Genomic DNA, 22,795 nt, shown 5'->3' with positions numbered 1-22,795 from the left:
CTTTGTTTCCTACCCCCCCCCTGAGCAACCCACACGTCCCCAGCAGCACACACCGAACGGCCAGGCCAGCATGCCGCGCCTGCACATGCGGCCGCAGAGGCAGGAGCCCCACGCCACCACACACCGGCGGCAGCTGCATGATCTCCAGGGACACACCTACCGGGCGGGTGTGGGGGTTCGCGGCACATTTGGCCGGCATACAGTCGCCAGTCCACCACTACCGCCAACCACGCCTGAACAGCCGCCTCTGTGGGCAAGCCCGCAAACTCCAGAATGCGGTAGAGCACCTTGCCCAAGGCATACGCCGAGGCCGAGGCCGCCCGACCAAAGACACTGGCATATGTTCAACCATACCCAGCACCCCCACCACCGCCGCAAACTCCCATGGTGCGGTGGCTGCCGTCCAATCACCAAAATGCACGCCCAGCGACTTGGCCGTTTTGACCACCCGCCATCCCGGGGGCAATGGAGGCCCAGCCGGCACTACCGCCCTCAAGTCCTCCAGGGTGCCTAGCACCAACACTTGAACTTCAGTCATGTTCAGCCGCTGGCCGGACGCACACCGAAACACTTACATGTCAGCCAGGAAGCTGGGCACCGCCTGCAGGCCCGCAAGCAAAGGCGCACAATCATCTGCATACTGGGCTGGCTCTCGTTGGCGGCGCGGGTACGCCAAGGTTGCCCGCTAGCGCAACTGTTTTACCTCGCGGTTGCGCAAGACCTGCTGTCGTAGGGGACACGGTTCGCTCGCTGACCTGGACTCGGTGCTGGGAAGAACCAGTTGGCAGTGGGTGCAGGCGGTGCATTCTGTGCCGGGCGGGTAATTTTTTACAGTTTGCGGCGGCGGCGGCGGCGGTGGCGGTGGCGGCGGTGGCGGCGGCGGTGGCGGCGGTGCAGGGCCTGGAGACGGCGGTGGCGGCGCGCAGGTTGAGACCTGCCGGTGTTGTCTGGTTAGCGACCTGTGCTGACGAGCATGGCGTAGCGGGCAGTCGGCTGCAGGGGCAGGGGTGTTTTCCTTGCTGGTCGGCCTGCTGCATGCTGCACTAGTGCTTGATAGCTGGGCGCGACTGGGCACATATGGCGGGCGGTGCCTGTACAAACCGACCCCGGCTATGTCCGGGAGATGAGGCTAGTATCGGAACCTTCGGCCTCAGACGGAGGACGTGGCGTGGGCTCAGCCCACTTTTCCCTTGCAAGGGAGAGCCATCCTTTTCTTGTTTACAGTTTGCACAGTGGTCGGCAGCCGCTGCAGTGTCAGCATGAGAAGCGATGTCTTAAGCATGAGATGGGAAGGGTTCATGGGCAGGGGCGAAATGTGGTGACAGCCATCCTTACAAAATGCGACGGGAGCCAAACACGTGTGGTTGGACACGTTTTTGCCCCTCCTCAGACCGGCGTCATGCCCGTGTGCCGGCCGTCTCCGGCTGTCCCCAAACCTTTCTGGCAGTAAATAAGGTAGCTTACTCGTTGTTAACGTTGGACCGTATGACTGGCGGACTGGCGGATTGTTGTCAATAACGTTGGACCGTATGCACCTGCTGGAAACACGCGCAGGCGTAGCGTTCGTTGTTGTCTGCTGGCTGGGCCCGGCTGGCTGGCGGGCGGGCAATGGGGAAGCGCCGAAGCGCCTGAGCAGTGATATACATTATTACATGGCATGGACGTGTGCGCAAAGCGCGGCAAGTAGACACGCACGCATGCCGGTACCCACAGCTCCACAACTCCAACTCGCTGCTGGTGACTTCATTATTGCGCACGGTCACACATTGGGGATTAGATGAAGAAAAGCATACTGTTACATAGTGCGACAAGAAAGGTGGCTTCCCGCGTAAAGGGAAAGTGGGCTGAGCCAACTGCCAACACCACGTCTCCAGTCTGAGGCCGCAAGCGTCTACCCCATCTCGCTCCCGGGGTCGGTTCGTACCGGCACTGCCCGCTATGTGCCCGCTGTCAAGCATAAGCACAGCAGGCAACAACCAAATAGCATCTTTGGCGGCGCCGCGCTGTGCTCCTCCACGTGGCCTTGCTCGCCCCCTCTGCTACGCACATGCACGCCACAACTGCTGGGCCCAGGCAGGGCACCACAAATCGTGTCACGCTATGGGGGGCTCAGCCCAAAACGTCCACACCGCTTGATTGCCCCAACTTTGTTTGATTGCCAGCAATGAGGCATTGAAGTCACACAGGCGGCGCCATACGTCCTTCGCCTTCCAAGCACGTAGTAAGCAGGTACACAACGCCTCGTTCCCGCCGGCGATACAACACAGGCGCCATGGGACAATAAGTGCATCTGTGCAAGCCAGCCAGCTCTTAACACACCGAACGTGCAAGGCACGAAGGCAGCATGCAAACGCCAAGTACCGTACTACATGACCCTACATAAACATGCGTGTTTGTAAAGGTCGGAAACTACCGCCGTCGTCTGAGCAATTGGCAATTCGGTCAATTGGCAGTTCGAATGGGGGGGCGTCACGTTTGGTGGTGCATGGGAGACAGGAGGGATGTTCCGTTTGGATGGGTGGGAGAGGACGGATGGGTGGGGTCGGCACGGTTGAAAGCCGGCATGGAAGGGGTGGGTCGGGGGCCATGGGCCGGAGCCTGGGCGGAACTGGGCGGATGGCCGGATAGGGATGGCGATGGGGATGGCGACGAAGTTCTTCGGGGACAGAACACAAAATTTGCATTATCTTTTAGTCTGTGTGCAAGCATGCGCAGGAGACAGCCCTGGGCCGCGCCGCCGCACCAGCCGCCGCACATTTTACGCCGCGCCGCCGCGACCCTTTATCATAATATGGTGATGGCGAAAACGCATGAGGCTGATTGCAAGCAGAGGTCGTTTGCGCAAGGATTGTGCAAGAAAGGCCGCTTGGATTGCCAGCGTGGCCGCACGCGGTCGCAGCCAAATCTGCCCAGTCTAGTATTTCAGCAACGATGTATCGCTCCAGCCCACCAGCAGTGCATTACCGCCAGTGCAGGCCGTCGGCGACGAGTATATTACTACACAGCATCTCGCCCGGACGACGCCCCCGTCCGCACCGTGGAACTATTCTTTATGTTTTCGGGCTGCACGCGACCACAGCGCGAGACTGTATTAGCGTGAAGCTGCACGCAGTCGGCAAAACGTTGACACGAATGGCACCACCGCCGCGCGTGCACCACCGCCGCGCGTGCACCGGTCCCTAGAGGCGCCTTCAGTCCTTTATATAACTTTGGGGCGAAAATGGGCGGGGAGGGGGGGGAAATGCCAATTGGCCGAATTGCCAATTGCGGGTTGGTGGGAGGGGGTAAAGGGGGTGGGTCGGTGGGAAGCTGGGAACGCATTGCATTGAACTAAAGGTGCTTGGCCGTCGGGGCATTGCTTGGGGGAACTGACAAGTACGCAAGTGCAGGGTATACCCGTCGGGTCCACGCATGGCGAACTTAAGGTAGGGCGACCCTACTTAACGTAGCATAGGAAATGCCAGGCCAAGATAACGAATCTTCGCCATCACAAGTTCACAACAGTATATGTGGCCTAGGCGCATGATATGTGCATTAGGCCGCCCTCGGTAAGGCATTATTCGTGTAGGCGTATAACCCAGAAGGCGTGTAACCCAGATTCCAAGTACACAACATAAACTGCCATCCATCCCATGTACATCAGGCAGCTGTATCAAGAAACAATACCCAGAAATCATTTTCATTGATGTTAGCCAGTACAGGTATAATCACTGCTCAGCAGTGATGCTGGCAAAACATATCAGTTTAATGAGCGGCATGCTCTTACTTCACACCGTACATCCTGTTCAAGGAGGGTACATAGATTGTTCGTGCATCCAGCCTCTGCATGCCTGACACAATAGCAGGGGGATGGCACGCACACGGACACAGCAGCTTGCTTGTTGCCATCCATACATCACGCACCGGCGTGCGTCTGTCTCAATCGCTGTAATCGCTGCAGACACTTGCATATGTTGCAACGCCCTTGCGACGGAAGGGCGCTGCAGCCAGCCACTGCAACACCTCAGGCTAGGTCACACGGCTTGATTGTGCCACTAGGGCTCGGACAGACCGTTCGTTCGGTGCGGCTGCTGCCGTCGGTGCAGCATAGGCTGTGAATCCGGCGACACCGCGGCGACAGAAGGGGCACAGCACCGGCTTGCGGCCGTCCTTGCCACTGGCCGCCGCCAGGCCGCGGCTCAGCGCCGCCGCACAGCCGCGGCACAGGCCGTGGCCGCAGCTGGTCGGCGCCACCTGCTTGGGCTCCGCGAAGCACACGCCGCACAGGGCGTCCTCGTCCTCCTCCTCGGCGTCTTCCGCTGCTGCCACCGCCTCCTCCACTTGCACCTGGTGCGGCAGGTTCGTCTGCAGCGGCTCCTCGCTCTCCAGTCGGTGCAGGTCGTGCAACAGCCGTGACCGCAGCGCAGCCGCCGCAATGGCCGCCAGAGGGGCCGGCCCGATGCCGCCCACACCACCCAGCACCAGCGGCGCATAAACACGGCCGTGCACGCTGCTGTCCTCGGCGCCTCCCGATGCTGCCGCGGAGGGCCGTGCCGCCGCTGCAGCTGCGGCAGTGCTGCGACTGACTTGTTGCATGACGGTCGCGTGCTGCTCCTCCTGCAGCTCCCTCTGTCGCCGAATTGAGCGCCGGCCTCCTATGTGCTGCTCCTGCGCCGCCTCCCGCGCCGCGCGGCTGCGCTCCGCCGCGGCCTCCTCCTCCACCTCTGTCAGCCAAAGCAGGGCTGCCTCTACGGAGCGGCCGGGGTGCAGCAGCGCCGACAGCTTGGGCTTTGACGGGTGGTACGCAGAGGCCACCTGCCAGGGGAATTGGCGGGCGGCGTCCGCGCGCGTGCGGGGGTCAGCCACCCAGTGCCCCGTGGTGCTGGCGGAGCGCAGGGCCTGCAGATGCGGGGCGAGGACAGCAAGGCTTAGGCTACAGCGATGTAGATGTCCATCGGGACGTGGTTGACATACATGAAGAGCACGTGCTCTCCAGGGACAAAGCAGCAGTCAAAGCAAGTGCCACGCACGCTTCCACGCACAAATAAGAGTACAGCACGCAGCTAATGTCCATGAGCCACGCACAAGCCAACACGCAACCACTCACGTAGTGGTGCAGGATGTCCCGCGCGGCGCCCAGGTTGCCCCGCACCGCCGCCATGTGCAGGGGCGTGGAGGCGGCGGCGCAAGTCAGCACCATGTCATAGCTCTCGCTGGTAGACACGGCGTTCAGCGAGGGTTCGTGCCGGAGCAGCTCCCGCAGAGCCGCCAGCGCGTCGGCGGTGACGGTGGTGGAGACAGGGGCCGAGCCAGAGACCGAGCCAGGGCGGCTGTTAGCGCCGATGGTTGTGGTCGGAGGGTCGCAGGCAAAGTAAGCCGCGTAGTGAAGCGGCGTCAGGCCGCATAGGCTGCGCGCATCCACGTAGCGGCATCCAGCTGAGGCGCCGGTGCTGCCCGGTCGCGGGAGTGGCCGGTTCAGCATGTGCGGAGGGGTGTGCGCCATGAGCGCGGCAATGCAGCCAGCGCTGCCCGACACTGCACAGGTCAAGGCAAAGAGTAAAGTACAAAGTCAGTCGGGTACGACAGCGCAAACGCTTGGGCTGCCGCTGATAAGTGGCGGACCGTGCGTAGGCACAGCGGCATTGAGCCGGCGCGGCAAGTCAGTGCACGTATCAATTCAGGCACGCGCGGCCTGCCACTCACTCGCTGCGTAGTGCAGTGCGGTGCGCTGGCCGCAGCGGTCTCCGGCCCAGGGGTCTGCCCCCCGCTCCAGCAGCAGCCGAACCAGCTCGGGGCAGCCCGCGTAGCACGCGTACATAAGCGGCGTCTGGCCTGCAGGTAGAACGGTGAGGCATACCGTACCGCAGCGCGTTGGTGTCAGGTCAGGGCTTGCTTGGGCTTTCAGCAGGCACTATGCCGTAAGAGCCCTGGGCACTAAGTCCAGCAAACAACTGAGCACAGCCGGCACCCCCAATCCCCACTCACCCTTGCAGTTGGCCATGCCCGCCGCCAGCCGCACGCCCTCCGCCGGGCTGTCCGGAAGCGGCAGGCCCGCACGGCGGCAGTAGGGCGCCAGCGCCGCCCGCACCACCTCAAGCGGCGAGCTGTCCAGAAACGACAGCATCTGCTCCACGGCCTTCAAGCAAATAGCAAGCGGGAGTGCAGAATTGAGCAAGAAAATTGAGAGAAGGCCGTGCTGATTTCCTTCAAGCGGCCAGGCCGGCGGCGGCAGTGTAGTGCCGTGTTGCGGAAACGGTGGTCTGTCATCTGCTAGCTAGTCCTTTTCCTGAAAGGATAACGCAGCACAACATTTGGTATCGAGACCGGCTATCTCTGCAAACCGACCCGGGTTCAATTCGCGCCATCTGATGGCACGGAAGTATTATGAGCCCTGCTTCTGGGGTTAGTCTGAGTGGGAGGTGGCGGCACCCATGCTAACTGCGAGTTGAATTCGTCGGGACGCCTCATCTGGAGGGGGGATAGTTGTAGTGCCGTGTTGCGGAAACGGTGGTCTGTCATCTGCTAGCTAGTCCTTTTCCTGAAAGGATAACGCAGCACAACAGGCAGCATGTTGAGTTACATCCTTGCTGCCACAGTACTTGGCTCATCCCTTTGTCGCATAGGCCCTCACCTTGATTTGCTTGTTTTCGCACGCCAGGTGCAGTGGCGTGAGGCCGTGGTGCGCAGCGGTCCAGGGAAGCAGCTGTGCGGCTAGCGAGCCACCCAGACCGCCGCTGCCTCCTCCGCACGTAGGCTTGCTCAGCAGTGCGGGCTTCTCCGCCAGCTGAAGCAGCAGCGAGTGCTCGTCGCCGGCCTGGAGCGAACGACTGAGCTGGGCTGCGGGAGAGGCGGCGCCCACCATGCAGGAATGGGAGGAGCCCATGGCAGCGGGCCTGGGCTATGTGCCGGGCTGGAGTGTCCGTGCAGCGACGGCGGCCGGTGTACGGTAGCTGGCTCCACTTTCCAGCAAGAAGTTCAAAGTTGTGCAGTTATACTCGAGTCGCCTGTTGGCGGTTCGATGGGCATGGGCGGGTCAGCATGATGGGAGACTGGATGCGGTGGCCGGAAGGCCGCATGCACGCAGCGTGTTCGAGAGCAGATTTGGCTGACTGATACCGAGAGGAGATCTAGTAAGAGCTGTTCGTGCTGACATTTACTTATCCTGTAGATATTCTTTATTTGGAGTTCTTTGCGCCGCGTCAAATGGGTCGGCAACTTTATGAGCGAGCCCGTCACATTTGCGAATTGGCGGGTCCGCGCCCCTCGATACGTCAGTAGCGGTGCCTCTGTGCGGGCCGGTGCATCTCTCCAAGGGCACTAAACACTTGAAATGCACCCAGGGCTAGCTTCCTGGCGCTCCCGCGTTTTTGAAGGGAGCTTCGCGCTCATAGCTTCCAGCGGCCCGTCACCATGCGCTGGCAAACGCCTGTCGCCGTCAACGCCTGCGGCTCGCACCTGCTGGGAGCGACTACTGTGGCTCTTGAACAGCGAGCGGTTGCTTCCGGTCACAACCGTCGACAGGCCAGGCGCCTAACACCGTTTCCGATTGAGAATGTCCCTTGACGGCCTCGCCGCTAGCTTGGCAGGGCTGTGGCAGCTTGATAGTTATCTATATTAAGTTTGGAAGGTCGGCAGTGTGGTTGCGCAAACTGCAAACCGAGGCATATTCCAAACGGCGATCGGCAAAGTGTTCACGACAGTCCCTGGAGCCGCAGCAGCTCGCTTCCAAGGCATAGCCTTGTATTAGGGCTATTGTTTGGGCTGGGCGTTGGGCTCAGGTGCGGCGCCGTGCGGCCCAGCCCATGCCGCCGCTCTTAGGCACAACCTTCGCCTTTTGCCCCGCTGGCGCCTCAGCGCTTCTTTACATGGCATGATTGTGAACTGAGAATGGGAATATAGCATCGCGGTGGCCCAGCCATGTAGGCATCCCAGGTGTTTCGGCTTCGTTTCCATCTCGGCATCCATATTTGACGCGCGCGTGCACCCTCCTACATGGCGCTTCCGCGACAGCTTTGTGTGTGGCTGAAGCCAAACATTCTGTATAATTGCGATAAACGAGGACGGCACGGGAGGACGGTGTGAAACATAAAGGCAACTTCTGCCGGCCAGGAACTTGTCAGCGAGACCAGGTGAAACAAAGCCAACTGTAAGCGTAACAAGCCAGGCATTCGTGAGGTCAGGCACGCGTGAGTCAGGCCTATGCTGGCGCTGACTATGGTATGACCCTCTGTGCAAATAGGCGTGCCCTTTCTTGCAGGTTCTTGCCTGGTCGCATGCACCATTTCCTGAGGGCTGATCCGTGCATGGGCTGAAGGCCTTCAGCCGACTTCGCTTAGGGAAGGGGCCTTCGCCCGGCTTAGCCCAGGCTGGATCGACCGACATATGGACATGTGGACGTGTGCACCCGTGTGTGCTGACAACCCAGTAACAACGTGGCAGCTTACAAGGTTACACCAGGTTACACTGTTACAGCCAGGATGTTACAGCCAGGCTTCTGTCTTGCAAGTTCAAGGCAAATTTGCGCTGCCACGAGCTCTCCCTCACCCGCCTTCCTCGCTCGCTAACCCGTCTCTCTCTGACCCCCTCGACCGCCCGACCGCCCGACCGGAAACGTTGGGACATAACTGGTTAGTGCGTGCGCTGTGCGTGTGTGCTGCGGCCTAGACGATTCCCTGCACTCCTGTGCCTAGGCTTGTGGCGTTGAGGCACAGCGGTGGGGCTCTGGCGGGTTGAGGCTTGGCTAGGACTCACTGTGCGGTGAGTCACACGGATTTTGCCCGCGGGAGGGTTTGCAGCAAAGTCGGGGTTGGTGGAGTCAAGCTGGGCCCTGATAGCATGTGATGGCTCGGCGTCTTCGGGTGCTGGGGCTGTCCCCTCTGTAACATCCATATTCATCACTTGGTGGTTTGCTGCACGGTTGTGGGGCTCTGGCGGGCTTCGGCTTGGCTTCGACTTATGCCGGTGTAGCAGCTGAGACACGCTTTTTGCGCAGAAACACTGCACGGTTTGGTGAAGGTCGGCAGCCAGCTGGGGGGAGGGCGGTTTCCCTTCGGGCCGGAGATGGTTCCCTGCTGACCTTGGTGCTGGGCACCCTTGCGGACTGTTCCTTCTTGTGATGTCGTATTCGTGACTTTGAAGCATGGGTTCCACGCATCGGGGCTGTTTCGGAAGATCTTAATCCCCCCCCTTTGTGTGCAGCATGCCCTTGATGATACTCAAGGCCTGGACGCTTGTCATAGAATGCCCGTGCAGGTTGGCAGGCCAAGCAGTGTCAGTGTGTGCATGCGACACTCAGCGACACTCTCAGACAAGGAAGGTGATTCAGCCCATGTCAGGCGGTAAAATACCCCAAGGCGTAGACGGCGCGCAAGGGGTCAACTACGCTGAGTGTGTGATGGGACAGGGTTCAGGCAGGTTGGCGAGGTCCCATAGTGTGCAGCTGACGCCCATACCCCAAGCAGACAGCAGACAGTTTGCAGCGGCAGAGCAGGAGTGCATGGCTGGTCGAACGCCGGAGTTACTGTACCGACAAGTTGCTGGCTGGCTGGAAGTTTGCTGATGCGCATTCCTCACGCTCAACTACGCTGAGTAGGTGCCGCGGGCATGCACAGGATACGGATACTGTTTCCAGGGATGTGATAGCCGCGGCTTCATGGCGTCACTGTTCGAGCTTACACACAGTACGTCAGGCACCTTTGCATGTCTCCTGTGGGCCCCTTCCACACGGGCGCACTGTGGGCCGCCCGCAAGACAGCTCGCCTCCATGGCCCCGTCTTGTACGAGCCTGATGAAGCTACCACAATCGCCGCAGAACACCCCAGCTGTGCTGCCCCTGGAGCACTTCACAGCTCAGTTTATGTCCTCTGCTCTGCTCTCCACACCAGCGCAAACCCAAGGGTCCACCCCTCGGCTCCCGCCTCCACACCGCCCGACAAGAAAACATAACCAAAATTGCGCCGGTGATCAGCTGCGCTCGGGAAAGCAGGCCCCCGAGTACTCGCCGCGCCGGTGATCAATATGATCATGCGTGAATTATATCAGCGCACACACTACCGAAAGTCTTTAGGAAGCCTCGTGGCCGCACGGTGCTAGCTAGCGGTAGCTAGCGTTGCACGTACACGTACGCGTACACATACACTCGCAATCCTCCAGCTCTGTAGCAGCTGAATTGCGCCGGTGATCAGGGCTACCAACAATCAGAGCTCCGCCAGACCAGGCAGTGGAGTGCCCATACTGCCCGGCGGCGACGAACGCAAATGGTGAGTCAACCCCGCGCCGGTGATCAATCTCACGATGCACAGAGCCGGGGGGCAATTTGACCCATCCCTTGCACGCGCTGTGACAATTACGACAACTTTGACACATCTAAGCACTGCCACTCTCAGCACATTGCAGACCTGCATCACAGTACAAAACAATCAGGAAGAATGCCGCCGGTGGTCGGCAGCGTAGGCCCTTCACCGTGTGCGGGAAAGGGCTCAGCGCTGCCGCGCCGGTTGATACATACTCTTCAGGCTCATTACTTATGGGTCCCATTCACATGTTGTTTCAAGCAAACGGTTTCTATTGTGCAGCTTCCGCTTTGGAGACAACAGCGCTCCACAGTATCACAGTTGAACTTGGGCAATGCAGCCCAGCAGCGGCAGGTGCCTGTGCGGCTGGCCGTAGGTTGTCATGTTAGCCCCTAAGCTTTGGCGGCTTCGGCGCAGGTGGTAGAGATGGCGCCGGTGCCCTCGTCCACCTTGGCCGCGCCAGCACCGGCGTTGTCGCCCATCGCATGTGTGCCAACACCATTGCCGGCACCAGCAGCCGCGGCACGGTGCTTGTAGGTAGCGTCAAAGCGGCTCAGCACGTAGCTGTGCACGTGAGGGCATCCAGGGGAGAGGGAGGAAAGGTATGTTGACGGAGAGCGGGGACGCCAATCGAGGACACAGAGCCACGTGCGCCAGATATGGCAGGGAGCAAGGCACCGTCGAGTGCCGTTGGGCGAAGTGGATGCTCAAGCAGGACCAAACCACTGCCAGTCGCCTCTCGTGCCCCGTTGCACCCAACCCAACCCACGCCGCCACACACAACACAAACACACACACGCACATAAAACACACACACACACCGCCGCCGCCCACCTGTACGTGTCCACACACACCGCCGCCGCCCACCTGTACGTGTCCACCACCACGTCACCGCTGCCGTCGCCCACGGGCCGCCCGAAGCCGCCCACCGAGCCGCCCGCCGCCGCGCCGCCGGGCGTACGCACCATCGTGCCGCGATTGGGGTGCAGGAACAGCGGCAGGCTGTAGCGCGGCGCGCCGGCGGCGCTGTTGTAGATGACGCGGTGGATGGTGGAGCGCACGGCGCCGCGGCTCCAGGCGGACAGCAGGTCTCCGAAGTTGATCACGAAGGCGCCGGGGGCGAAGGGCACGGCGTGCCAGGCGCCGCCCACGTGCACCTCCAGACCCGAGTCGCCGGGCAGCAGCAACGTGATGCAGCCGTAGTCCTGGAGGGGGTGGGGAGGAAGGAAGAGGGGGAGGGGAGGAAGGAAGAGAGGAGGAGGAAGGACAGGCGGGAGGTGTGGGGTGGGGTAGGGGATGGCGGGACGGAGGGTGCGGGCGGAATGTGCTGCTGCTGTGTTGCTGTCGGTAAATGCTGGAGGCCGGCCGCTGGGGGTGCGAGGAGGCAATGGCGCTTGCCATAGAATGCATGCACTGGCCACTGGGCAGCTGCATCACCAGCTACACGATGACCACCTACTGCCAGCGTGTCGCCCCGCCTCACCGTGTGGGCGTCAGTGTTGCCGTTGCTGGGCGGGTACTTGAGGCACTTGGCCATGTATACCGGGTCCGACAGGTAGCGAGACTGGAAAGCGTCGGGGCAGGTCTCGCCTGCACGCGTGTGTTGCGTGTGCGGGTGTGTTGGATGTGGTGAGGTGGGGCAGCAGACGGTGAAGCCAGGAAGGAGGGGTTCGCGATGCAGGGGCTCGCACCGTTCCTCGCCTTCACTGTACTGCCTACCGGCCTCCTATCCTTCACTCACCTGCCTCCGCCAGCAGCCCCGCAGTCACGATGGCCCGCATGACCGCCACACACGCCGCCCGCCCTGCCTCCATGTATCCCTCCATCTCGGTGCCGGCCGCCGCCTTGCCGGCAGGCACCCGGTTGCCGGGTGCGATCAAGTTGTCGCTGCCAAAAAAGAAGCCCTGTGTTGCGTAATTGCGTTGTGTAATAAATGGCATGAGCGACCAACACCACGAGGTGAACCTGGAAGTGTGAATGTCAAACGGGCCAGAAGCGTGGCATGGACGTGCACGTGGAGGGTTGCTGGTCCAGCTGACACACCTCCTTGTTGTCCTTGATGCGCACACCGGCCGGGTCCTTGTTGTACTCAGCATGGTCGGCGCTGCTGAAGTAGCCGCGGTTGTTGGCGCTGCTGGCCACGCTCACGGCGCGCTTAGCATCCAGCGGCGCATCGAACAGGTCCGCGGCTGCAGACCACACGCGGCCGATCTGCTCGGGCGCGATATGAAATCCGCCATGGCCGTCCTCGTTGTTGAGCAAGAAGAACTGTTGCGCGGTAGCGATGGCGGGGGAAAAAGCGTAATCATCGGAAGGAGCCAAAGACAACCCAATGGGGGCAGCTTAATTCTGCAGCAACACATGTGAAGGTATGTAATGCATACGCGCGTACAGCCGTGCAGGTGGCCAAATGCCTGAGGTCTACTAGGGTTCGCACCACTAGGGTTCTTGAAATCAGCGAAATAATGCAGCATCGCGACTCACCCCGTGGTCCAAGCACGCTTGGCGCAGCAGATCCAACTGGTCCGGCGCAATCGCGTCACCCGCGCGAGAAGGCAGGGTAATCTGCGGGATGTGGAAGCTCGGGGCCATTTCCTCGTATCTCGCTGCGCACTGTCGGGACCAGCTGGACCTGCTATCAATTCTCGAGTGAGCTCAGATTATACACACAGGTGGCAGAGCCGCGCGCGTTATATGTTAAATTTCTCACTTCGTCCCATGCAGCCCCATGCGGAATGAAAGGCGCGCGCGGTGGGCACGTACTTACGGCACGTAAACCCCTGCTTTCACCTTTCCCTGTGTGTCATGGCGCCTTACCCCCTTGTGAACTGGGGTCAACTAGAATGCATTTGTGTCCAGGCATTACATGGAAGTGAGCAAGCACCCACGGCAAGCACCGTACCGTATGTGTTCGCTGGTGCCCTACTCACGTGTCCACGTGTCCAGGCAGAACATCTCGCCCCTATGGGCTGTCCCTTCACTTGTAATCCGCATCTTATGGGCCAATACCAGCCAACGACGATCCCCCCTGTCCGGCTGTCCCAATGGGAGTCAGGGAATTTCCTCCCAACCACGCTGCCTTAGCGACTCATCTGCGCCTACAAGCACAACCTTTCATTCGGATGCTGAGGCCATGCAAGCTACCCGCAAAGCTGCAGGGGCATCTATCCGTGGTGCAATCAGGGCAGCATATTTCCCTAGAACCAGCGTGGTAGCAACCCGTCACAACCCTACTTCATGGCTCCATGCACCCAAGCCGCTCCTCACCGTAGTACACACAAGCACATACTCATCTTACAAACACGAACGCAGCCTGTTGCTTGAATCCAGCAAGGCTGTCTTTGAGAAGCTATGAGCTTATTCGAGGTTGCCGCCTGCGGCCCCGCCCCGCTTGAAAGCAGCCTTCTTGGCCTTCACAGCTGCGCTGCCGCCGGGTGCAGGCAGAGGAGGCGGCCACACGCTACCCGCGCCGCGGCCGGCACCCCCACCAGTGCCTGACAGACTGCCACGAGGCGACGACGCAGCTGCTGCAGCCGCCGCAGCCACGGCGGCAGCGTCGCCACCACGGCCGCTTCCTTCCGGTTCACCGGACCCGCTGACACGCGGCGAGCGGCCGCCGCCGGGCGTGTTTGCGCGCCGCATGCCGGACAGCATCGATGGTGACTGCGGCAGCCCGCCCATGGCGGCACCGCCACGAGGCGAGCCGGCTGAGCCACCAACCGCCATCAGCGCCGCCGCCGAGCCGGAGCCGCTGAGCCGCGGTGGCGGGATCACCAACGCCGGCGCGCGCGGCGCCGTGTGCATCCCCAGCCCACTGCGGCTGGGCGACCGCGTCGCGCTGGGCGACGCCGTTAACTGGCCGGACTGCTGCTGCCAGCGGCTGGGCGACATGCCGCGAGACGGCGACGCGCCGCGGCCGCTGGCCCCGGTGGCAGCGTCGGGCGGCAGCAGCGACGGCGACGCCACTCCGGACACGACGCCGGCGGCGGAGGTGGCAGTGCGCATGGCCACCGTCATCTCAATGGCGGACTTGACCGGCACCGGGCCCGCCGCGGTCTCGGGCAGGGCACGCGGCCCCGAACCCAGGCCCAGCGACTCGCCGCTGCTATAGGCGCCGCCGCCGCCGACGGCGGTGCCAGCCGCCAGGTGCGGGATGGCGGCCGACGCGGATCCGGCCTGACCGTACATATCGAGCTCCACGTCATCTGCGTCGATTACCGTACTCTCCCGCGCCGCCAGGCCGAGCCTGCCTCCGTCGCTGCCAGCCGCCGGCAGCCGCACCTGCGCTGCCAAGGCAGCCGCGTTCGCCGCCTCCGCAAAGGAGGCTGCGCTGTGTGGCTGCGCCGCTGCAGCGAATGAGGCACTGCTGCGCACGCCGGGCGGGCCCGCGTCCGAGGCGCGGACGGCGCCGCCACCGCTGGGGGTGGCGGCGGAGACGGCGCCGGAGATGGTGGCGACGCCGCCGCTGACTGTGGGCAGGCCGCCGCCGACGGAGGCGCCGGAGCCGCGCTCCTCCGGCTGCGGCAGTGCCAGCTCTGTGGCGCCGGAGTGGCTGCAGGGCACAACATCCGCAGCGCGAGCATGTACTCAGAGAAGGAACATGTGGAAGGGGAGCCAGCAGTATGGTACTTGTGTGCATGTGGAAGAATATCTGTGTTCGAGAGGTTTACAGTAGCGCCGCCAGCGGTCATTACGCATGCCGGACACACCGGAACACTGATTATACCAGACTTGAGGCTTACCGGGCAAAGCCGCCGGAGCCGACGCGAGGGTTGGTGGGCGAGACGCGGTCGTGGCCCCCGGCAGCGGCGGCAGCGGCCGCGCGAGCCGCCACAGAGGCAGCAGCAGCAGACGCCGCCGCCGCCGCCGCGGCGGCTGAAAAGACATTGTTCCCGCCGTTGCCGCCACCGTGTGTGAGCGCCGCCGGTGAAGGCGGCACGGAGCCGAAATGTGGCGGTGCGCCGCCGGCACCGCCACCGCCACTGGGTCCGGCGCCGCCCGCACTGATGGAGCCTGCGGCGCCCTCGGCTCCGCTGCCCATGCCGAACAGTATACTCAGGCGCTTGACGGGGCTGGGGCGGGTGGGACTGACGCGTTCGTTCTCCATTTGCTCCTGTGTGAGCGCACATGCGGGCACGTTCGTATGCGCAGGCATGAGGAAGCATGGGTGCACACACGGCGGCAGCACAAGGCGATATGTCAGCCTGTGTTGCAGCTCTGGCGTCCTGCCACTAGGGAACACGCGCGGGCATGGGCCCCGTAGAAGACGCCGTGTGCGTGTGCCTCAGCACTCACAGTGGTGTTGGTGCGCCACGGCGCGCTGCGGCTGCCGCCGCCTCCTGGCGTATGTGGCGTGCGCGGTGTGCGCGGCGTCTTGGGGTGCTGCGGGTTGGGGTGGGCTGCGCTCTGGCCGCGGTGGGTGATGGACATGAGGGCGGCGGTGATGGACGCCATGCGGCCGGCGGGCTTGGGGTCGGCGGCGCGCGCCTCCACGTGCGCCTGAGTGGACGAGCAGATGAGTCGTGAAGCAACGGCAAGGCCGGGTTGTGTGGACAGAGGTCTTACTGCGATGGTAGGTTACTTAATGTTGGAAGAGCCCTGCCCGCGAGCCCTGGTCCTATCGAGTAGGCACTGCCGCTTGCGCCGCATTTGAGGAGGTCCGACAGACCCAGCCTCATCCCTTGCTAGACCCCGTTCCATGTGTGACCCACGGCATACACTGCCGCCCACTATTGCAACGGCACCGCCCGCTGCTGCTCACTGCTGCACCCACCTGCAGCAGCAGCGAGCTGCGTCTGGCCGCCGCGTTTCCAGCCGGCGTCGAAGGCACGGTGTGGCTGCCGCCTGCGTATCCGCCCCGCCGCCCGGCCGCCGCGCCGCCACGTGGCGAGTACAGCATGCTGCCCCCGGGCTCGTAGCCGCCCATGGCCCCCATGGCGCTCTGATGGCTGCGCTGCGCGCCGCTGAGATGCCCGTACGGCGCGCCGCCGGCGCCGTACGGACTGGCAACCGACATGCTGGCGGTGCCGGCCCGCCCGCCACGCGGCATCTGCTCGTACGGCACGCCCTCCTCGTGCCCGTGCCCCGCTGTCGTACTCTTGACGTAGGACCTGTACCCCAAGCCCAGCATGCCCGCCTCTTTGAGCGCCTCGCGCTGCCGCTCGGCCTCCGCGGCGGCGGCAGCGCGGCGGCGCCGCACGATAACAAAACCGAAAAGCGCAAGCAGTACGATCGGCACGCAGATGGCGACGGGCAGGATCCAGGCGAGGTTCTTGGAGCCGCTGCCGCCGCCGCTGCTGGCGGCGCCGCCGTCGGCGAGTAGGGTGGAGGGCGGCGGGCGGCGGCGGGGCGGCGGGGGGAAGTCTTCGTCACTGGGCGCAGGCGGGCAGGCGGCGTCGAACATCGGGTCTGCGGGGTTAAGGGCAGCGGCAGTGGGGAGGGAGGTAAGCCGGTCGAGCGGGTTATGACAAGCCGGCTTGGGTGCGTGTCACCGTGTTGGGAGCATCTGGGAGCCCGATGGCCCATAACCGAGCGGCTGCACGACTGCATTCACGTATGCGTACGCACGCAGGACAAGCCCATGACCTGCACTTGTCCCTGTCAAGCGCACCAACACACCAACACCACCAGTCCACAAACGCACCCGCTGCGCGGCTGGTTCCGGCAAACAGCCTGCTGGGCGCGTCAGCCGGCAGTACGGAGGTGATGGTGACGTTGCTGCCGTACCAGCCCAGGTGCCGTACGCTGTTGTACACGATGGCGGTTGAGCTAACCGACGCCACCTGGCTGTCGGCCGCGAAACTGACCAGCTGCGCCAGCGGGCAGCTCAGCATCACGGAGCTGGGGATGGCGGTTATGTTGATGATGTCAGCACCGCCGCTGCTGCCATCATCCTGCAGCAGCGCGCGATGGCGGTGGCCCCCATTGCTGGAGGCGCCGCTGGGAAGCTTCCCGGCACGCGTCAGCATGCGTGTTAGTAAGTCGATCTCGGCCTGTGGTACGACGAGCGTTACGTTGATGAGCTGGATCCGGGATCCGTTAAGGCGATCGAACTCGAAGTACCAGAGGGGGGTTGCCAGATCACGCATGGTGGTCACGAGCGTGGGGGGCGGCGGGGGAGGGGGAGGGGAGGGCGGGGTGGGGGGGGCAGGGGGCGGGGGCGGCGAGGGGGGCGCGGGGGGAGGAGGAGGCGGGCTGGGAGGCGTGGGCGGGGGAGAAGGCGGCGGCGGGGGACGCGGCGGCGCGGGGGGCTGAGGGGGAGGGCGGGGTGGGCGGGGAGGCGCGGGGGGCCGCGGAGGGGCGGGAGGAGGCGCGGGGGGAGTGGGAGGCGACGGCGGAGGCGACGGCGGTTCCGGCGGGCCGGGCGGAGGCGGCGGCGGGGATGGCTCCGGCGATGGAGGCAGTGGCGGCAAGGGGGGCGAGGGCGGTGCTAGCGGCACCGGCGGCGAGGGCGGCTGCAGCGGCGGCGAAGGCGGAGCCGGCACCTGCGGTGGGGACGGCGGCACTGCAGGCGGCGATGGCGAGGGTACCGGCGGCGACGGGACGGGGGCCGTAGTGTTGTTGGTGCCGTCCTGCAGCAGCTGACGGCGGCGGTGGCTGCCCAGCAGGCGGCGCCGGGCGGCGGCGGCGGCGGCCTGGGCGTAGTCGGCTGTGGCGGGCCCCAGGTTGTAGATGACCATGTCGCGCAGGGTGAGGGTGGAGGTGGCGGGGATGAGCAGACCCATGGTGACATTCTGTTTTGGGGGGTGGGGGCGGGAAGGGCAGGGCCGAGTGTCACTGGACCACTGAGAAACGTGCCAGTTTGTGGCTTCAGCGAGACTCAATGTCCACGCCCGCCCACTGGCCCTGAACACACACCGGCGCACAAGCGGGGCACATACGCCGACAGCGCTGCATCGCACAGCACACCGCATTCTGCGTAGTTCGCCCCTTCTCTTCTCTGTAATACATTTCCACAGCAATATCCCCGCACCTTGAGGTCATAGAACGTGCGCCGGCGCGCCTGCACGTACGGCGTCGCCGCCAGTGTGCAGTTGACTCGCTCGTTCATCATATAGAACAGTTGGTCCAGACCGTCCTGCTCAACCGCCAGCACGCCAGCCGTTGTACTGCCGCCGCTGCCGTACCCCGCCGCCAGTGCGGCGGCCGGCAGAAAGCCGGGCGCGGTGGGCGGGGTGGCGGGGTCGGTGGGCACCAGCAGCGTGCGGCCGTTGTCACAGAACTCGATGTCGGCGGCGGGGGCGATGGTGTTGAGGAACGACACACTGCCCAGCTTGATCTGCGGGAGGCAGCAACGCACAAGGCAAGGTGCGAAACACGTCAGACCAGCCCAGACCAGCAAGTAAGCCCAAGATAAACAGGACCCAGGGAAAAGCTGGCGCTCACACACACGCGCCCCACGCACCGTAGTGGAGGCCGTGCTGGAGTCCAGCCCGCCAGCCAGCGGCCAGGCCGCCGCTGCCGCCGCGGCCGCCGCCGATAGGCTGCCGGCGTACACGCGCACCGATTGGAACAGCGCGTTGGTGACGCTGATGCGCGGCCCGCCCGCCACGTCCACCAGCACCGCCAGCCGCACGTAGGAGGAGCTGGGCGCGGGCAGCGTGTGGCGGCGCACATTCCTGGCGGCGGCGTCACAGTGGAGCACGAGGTGGGAGTGGAGTTTGGGCGTGGCGCATGTGGTGGCAGTGGAGTTTGGGGATGCCATGTAGCAGACCGCCGGCCATGTCGCCGCCGACCTTTGTTTCGGCGCAGGGTGTGACGCCCAACATGACCAGCCCGCCCCACACGCCATAGCCCTGCCTCACCAGTTGTCGGGCACTGCTGCTCCGTCCGCTATGTCGCTGCTGACGTAGCGCCACCAGGCCACCTCGGCGTCCGGCAGCACCAGCGTGCAGCCCACAATGTTGAGCGCGGGCGGGAAGCGAGCGGAGGGCGACACGGAGGCGTCGCGCGTGCTGCGTGTGTTTGATGTCAGAAAGCACAAGGGAAAAGGGTTGACATTGTGCATGCATAGATGCGTGCGCGTACCGTACGCGTGCGGGGAGGGAGCGTGGAAGAGAGACGCCGAGGGGGGACGAGCCGAGGGGGTCGGGGCAGGACACGTTGCGATGGCATGTGGCCGGCCATCCGCCCAGCCCCTCTTCTGCGCCAGCCTTCCTCCCGCTCCTCACCCCATCCTGTAACCCGCCCCGGCCCCTTCCGCCGGCCTTCCAGCCTCCAGACTCACGTGTTGACGTACACGCCGTGCCCGAAGGCCGCCACGAAGTGCGCGGGCCGCAGCAGTCGTGCGGGGTAGGGCAGCCCCACCAGGTCCATGTCGGCCAGGAACAGGCGGGCGCCGCTGAAGGCGTTCAGCGTCAGGCCGCCCTCGGCGTTGGCAAAGTCCAGCTGCACAGGAGGCAGGGGACGAGGCATGGGTATGGGGTGTGTGTGGAGGGTAGGGGCAGTTTGGGGGAGGGTGGGGCGGGGGAGGGTGGGGCGTCGGAGGAGGCGTGATGCAAGCCTGCAACCAGCTTCAAGGGTGGACGGGTCGAAGTTGATTGCTTAGACGGATGCAGCGGTGCCCGCACTGCAGGGAGTCGGCCTCTGCAGCCGTCAGGACCACTCCTCCCGTGATGCAGGAACGAAGTCCCAGGTGTAATCCAGAGTGCGCAATGCACCAGAGCGAGTAGCAGCCCGGGGCACTCACGGTGGTGCGGCGGGTCTTGCTGCCGTACAGACCCAGGGTCACGCCCGGCCGCACCTGCAGCAGGCGCGCCACACAGGACGACAGCACGTGCGCGTCAGGTGGTGGCGCAAGTGGCGGCATGTTCTTGGAAAGCGTGTATGCGTGTGAGTGTGTACGTCTATGCATACCTGCCTCGCAGCTAAACTGCCCAGGGACAATGTCTGTCCGCTTGTCCCTTACTCCGCACCGAATCAACCGCCTCACACCCCCTGGCCCCCGCCCCAAGCCCCCCGCCGTCTTTCACGGACAGCTTCACCCCCCCCCCAGCCCCCCCAACCAAACCGCAATCCCCACACCACCATTGCACCTCCTGCCGCCTCACCGTCAGCTGCTTCCATGTGTCGTCCGGCCCGCCTGCCGCCAGGCTGATGCTGCTGGGCGCCAGGCTTAGCAGCACCGTGTCCTTGGTGGTGTTCATGAACAGAGACGCCACGCCGCGCAGCGAGGCAGCGTCAGACACCTGATTTGCACACGGGAGAGAGGATGAGGGCGGGGGAGAGGTGGGGAGGGGGGAGAGGTAGGTTCAGGGGTGGGAGTGGGAGGGCTCCCGTGGGGGGCTCCCCTGCCCAGCCCCGTTGCCATGTCCACGCCTGCCACGCCGTGGGGGCCCTGTTCCCAAACCCCAACCCCGCTGCCTCAACCGTTCCTCCCCACCCCGCCAATCTTGCATGGCCATCGCTCCCCAGCCCCTGATGTACACCCCCCGCCACGCACCACCGCGGCGCTGCACGTGACGGGGCCGCCGCCGCTGCAGGTGAAGTTCGCGTCGGACAGCGTGGCGAAGGGGGTGGCGGCGCTGCTGCTGCCGTTGTCCGCCGCCAGCGCGCCCACGCCCATGATGCCGGCGCCGTACATGACCTCGGCGTCCAGGATCTGAAGGTCGGGGCTGAAGCTCCAGGTGCTGGGGTTGCACAGCGCCGTGGTGAAGTCGTATAGGTTGCTGCATGGGTGCGCGTGCGTGTATTGGGGTGAGGGATTGAGGCGGTGAGGGGGCGAGGGAGAGGAAGAGGGGCAGGGGGCGGGTTCAGGGGAAAGGAAATTCAGGGGAGGAGCAGCGCCGTGACACGCGTCGTCCCGATGCCTTCTTTGCCGACGAGCCCGGTGCGCACAGCCATTGCAACAGGTTGAAGCTCCTCCTGCCCCTCCCTTGCCCTCCCCTTCCCTGGCCCCGACTGTGGCCCATGTGGCCCGTGTGCTTGCGTAACACACAAATACCTACGCGAACACAAACACCTACACACTGATACACGCCTTCATCCCCCCCGCACCTGCAGCTGGCGGTGAACAGGCGGCAGCGCCGCAGCGTTAGCCTCGCGCCCGCGCGCAGGCTGAAAACATGGCTCAGCAGGCTGGAGGCGGAGGCTGTAGCAGTGGGCGGCGGCGGCAGTAGCAGCGCCAGGTCTCGCAGCTCCAGGGAGGCGCCTGAGGCGTGTGCGTGATAGAGCGTGTGTGTTTTAGCGGCGGGAGAGGGGGCAGGCCCCGGAGGGAGGCAGGACTCGCGTCAAGTGAAGCAGGGCATGGTACGGCGGCCGAGGTACTGTCTGAGGGGGCAGGCCTGTTGGATTACTGGCGCTGTTTGTGGGATGCTAATTCGATAAGTGTGCTGGTATGCCCCAGAATGCACCACTTGCGTTATCACGCGGTTAGGCACTGGCGGTGCCACGCACCGCCGAGCAGTCCTAAGACACAGCCCCCATGCATCCCAGCTGTGCCCGTGCCTTGATCCCCCGGCAGCTTGCGCACCTGCCGGCACTACGAAGGGTGCGGAGTCCGTGAAGTCCGACAGCAATAGCATAGTGTAGGGCTGGGAGGGGTCGGGGACCGGCGCTGTGGGGTTCCAGGTGATGCCCCGGAAAGGCCCCTGCCCAGCGACCAGCATAGCTGTTGAGCTCTGCATATAAGGTGCAGTGGTCTGAAACCCGAATGAGCCAGACCCAATAGCGGCTGCGTTGCCATTTGCTGTGTCATTCAGCAGGTTTGTAAGGTTTGCGAAGATGAAGTTTGCGACGAGAGGCGGTGGCGGTGGCGGGCTGGGTGATGACCCGCTCTCGGGTGATGGAGACGTCTGTGATGCTACATGAGACACCGCGAGCAGCAGCGCGAGCACGAGCGACGGCGTGCGTCCATGTCGCCTCCACATGTCGACTCCGGCAAACGCCAAGCTGATTGGCTCCAAGCCACCTCGTGCTTAACGTGATGTTGTTCGGCTTCCTTGCGGGAGTTGCGTTATCAAAGCAGGGATGTTTTGAGAAACGCGTTCATTGCGCAATGTCTTTCTGGACAAGCCGTGTAACTTTGGAGCAGAGTGTCCTTTGTAACGAGGCCTATCTCTGAGTGATCAGCGGGTGCGCAGCTTCGGAGACAACAGACTGAGTGAGCTGCGAGCTCTGTCGGTGTGCCGATTGTCGCGAAGTGGACTAGCCGAGTATGTAGTAGGCGCAGCAGCTCGTACTGATCCTAACTCAGCTACTGTAGAACCTTAAGAGGCCACGACAGCCTAGGTCACACCTAGGAAGCACACCTAGGCTGCAACATTCATCCGAGCGCGAAATACACGATGCCCCTGCAACGTGATCCCGCCAACCTATATACTATCTTACTTAGCGAATCTATACTTACTTGGCTCCCATGCCAGGTGGCGAACTTCGCCGCACCAAGCCGCACCCTGCGGCGGCCTCGCCCGCCTTGTTCTCCCGCCTGGCGGGCCCCTGTCGTCAGATGTGTGCGTGCGAGCCTGCGCCCAAACGACCTTTGTCCACCCGCGAACGCGCGGCAGCGAATACTTTCCAGCTTCTAC

At 63.7% G+C, this 22,795-nt stretch overlaps 3 protein-coding genes across 4 annotated transcripts; all 3 read right to left on the bottom strand.

Annotated features, from left to right (window-relative positions):
* Window positions 1-1,636: 1,636 nt before the first annotated feature.
* Window positions 1,637-7,708, bottom strand: CHLRE_09g403500v5 (uncharacterized protein). Its single transcript, XM_043066118.1, has 7 exons — window positions 7,435-7,708; window positions 6,611-6,983; window positions 5,965-6,115; window positions 5,683-5,811; window positions 5,087-5,514; window positions 3,311-4,878; window positions 1,637-2,422 (listed from the first exon to the last, which is right to left on the bottom strand). The coding sequence occupies exons 2-6, from the start codon at window positions 6,860-6,862 to the stop codon at window positions 4,009-4,011; spliced, it is 1,830 nt and encodes a 609-aa protein (XP_042920752.1). The 5' UTR covers window positions 6,863-6,983; window positions 7,435-7,708; the 3' UTR covers window positions 1,637-2,422; window positions 3,311-4,008.
* A 1,930-nt stretch (window positions 7,709-9,638) lies between these two features.
* CHLRE_09g403550v5 (uncharacterized protein) lies at window positions 9,639-12,968 on the bottom strand. Of its 2 annotated transcripts, none has more exons than XM_043066119.1 (6): window positions 12,756-12,968; window positions 12,315-12,539; window positions 12,013-12,175; window positions 11,755-11,861; window positions 11,106-11,476; window positions 9,639-10,835 (listed from the first exon to the last, which is right to left on the bottom strand). In XM_043066119.1, exons 1-6 carry the CDS (start codon window positions 12,861-12,863, stop codon window positions 10,664-10,666), a joined length of 1,146 nt encoding a protein of 381 aa, XP_042920751.1. In that variant the 5' UTR covers window positions 12,864-12,968; the 3' UTR covers window positions 9,639-10,663. The 2 variants fall into 2 exon arrangements, with proteins under 2 accessions (XP_042920751.1, XP_001695234.1); XM_001695182.2 differs by having other exon boundaries at window positions 11,139-11,476.
* Window positions 12,969-13,121: 153 nt separating this feature from the next.
* Window positions 13,122-22,568, bottom strand: CHLRE_09g403600v5 (uncharacterized protein). Its single transcript, XM_043066120.1, has 14 exons — window positions 21,742-22,568; window positions 21,267-21,420; window positions 20,713-20,938; window positions 20,321-20,458; window positions 19,960-20,013; window positions 19,498-19,658; window positions 19,076-19,225; window positions 18,676-18,889; window positions 18,244-18,549; window positions 16,915-18,004; window positions 16,045-16,679; window positions 15,567-15,770; window positions 15,014-15,384; window positions 13,122-14,823 (listed from the first exon to the last, which is right to left on the bottom strand). The coding sequence occupies exons 1-14, from the start codon at window positions 21,875-21,877 to the stop codon at window positions 13,629-13,631; spliced, it is 5,034 nt and encodes a 1,677-aa protein (XP_042920750.1). The 5' UTR covers window positions 21,878-22,568; the 3' UTR covers window positions 13,122-13,628.
* Window positions 22,569-22,795: the final 227 nt, after the last annotated feature.

The sequence above is a fragment of the Chlamydomonas reinhardtii genome, chromosome 9, assembly GCF_000002595.2.
Source record: "Chlamydomonas reinhardtii strain CC-503 cw92 mt+ chromosome 9, whole genome shotgun sequence".
NCBI classification, from domain to species: Eukaryota; Viridiplantae; Chlorophyta; class Chlorophyceae; order Chlamydomonadales; family Chlamydomonadaceae; genus Chlamydomonas; species Chlamydomonas reinhardtii.
The sequence above is the reverse complement of the archived record's forward strand: the minus strand, read 5'-3'. Positions and strand labels throughout refer to the sequence as shown.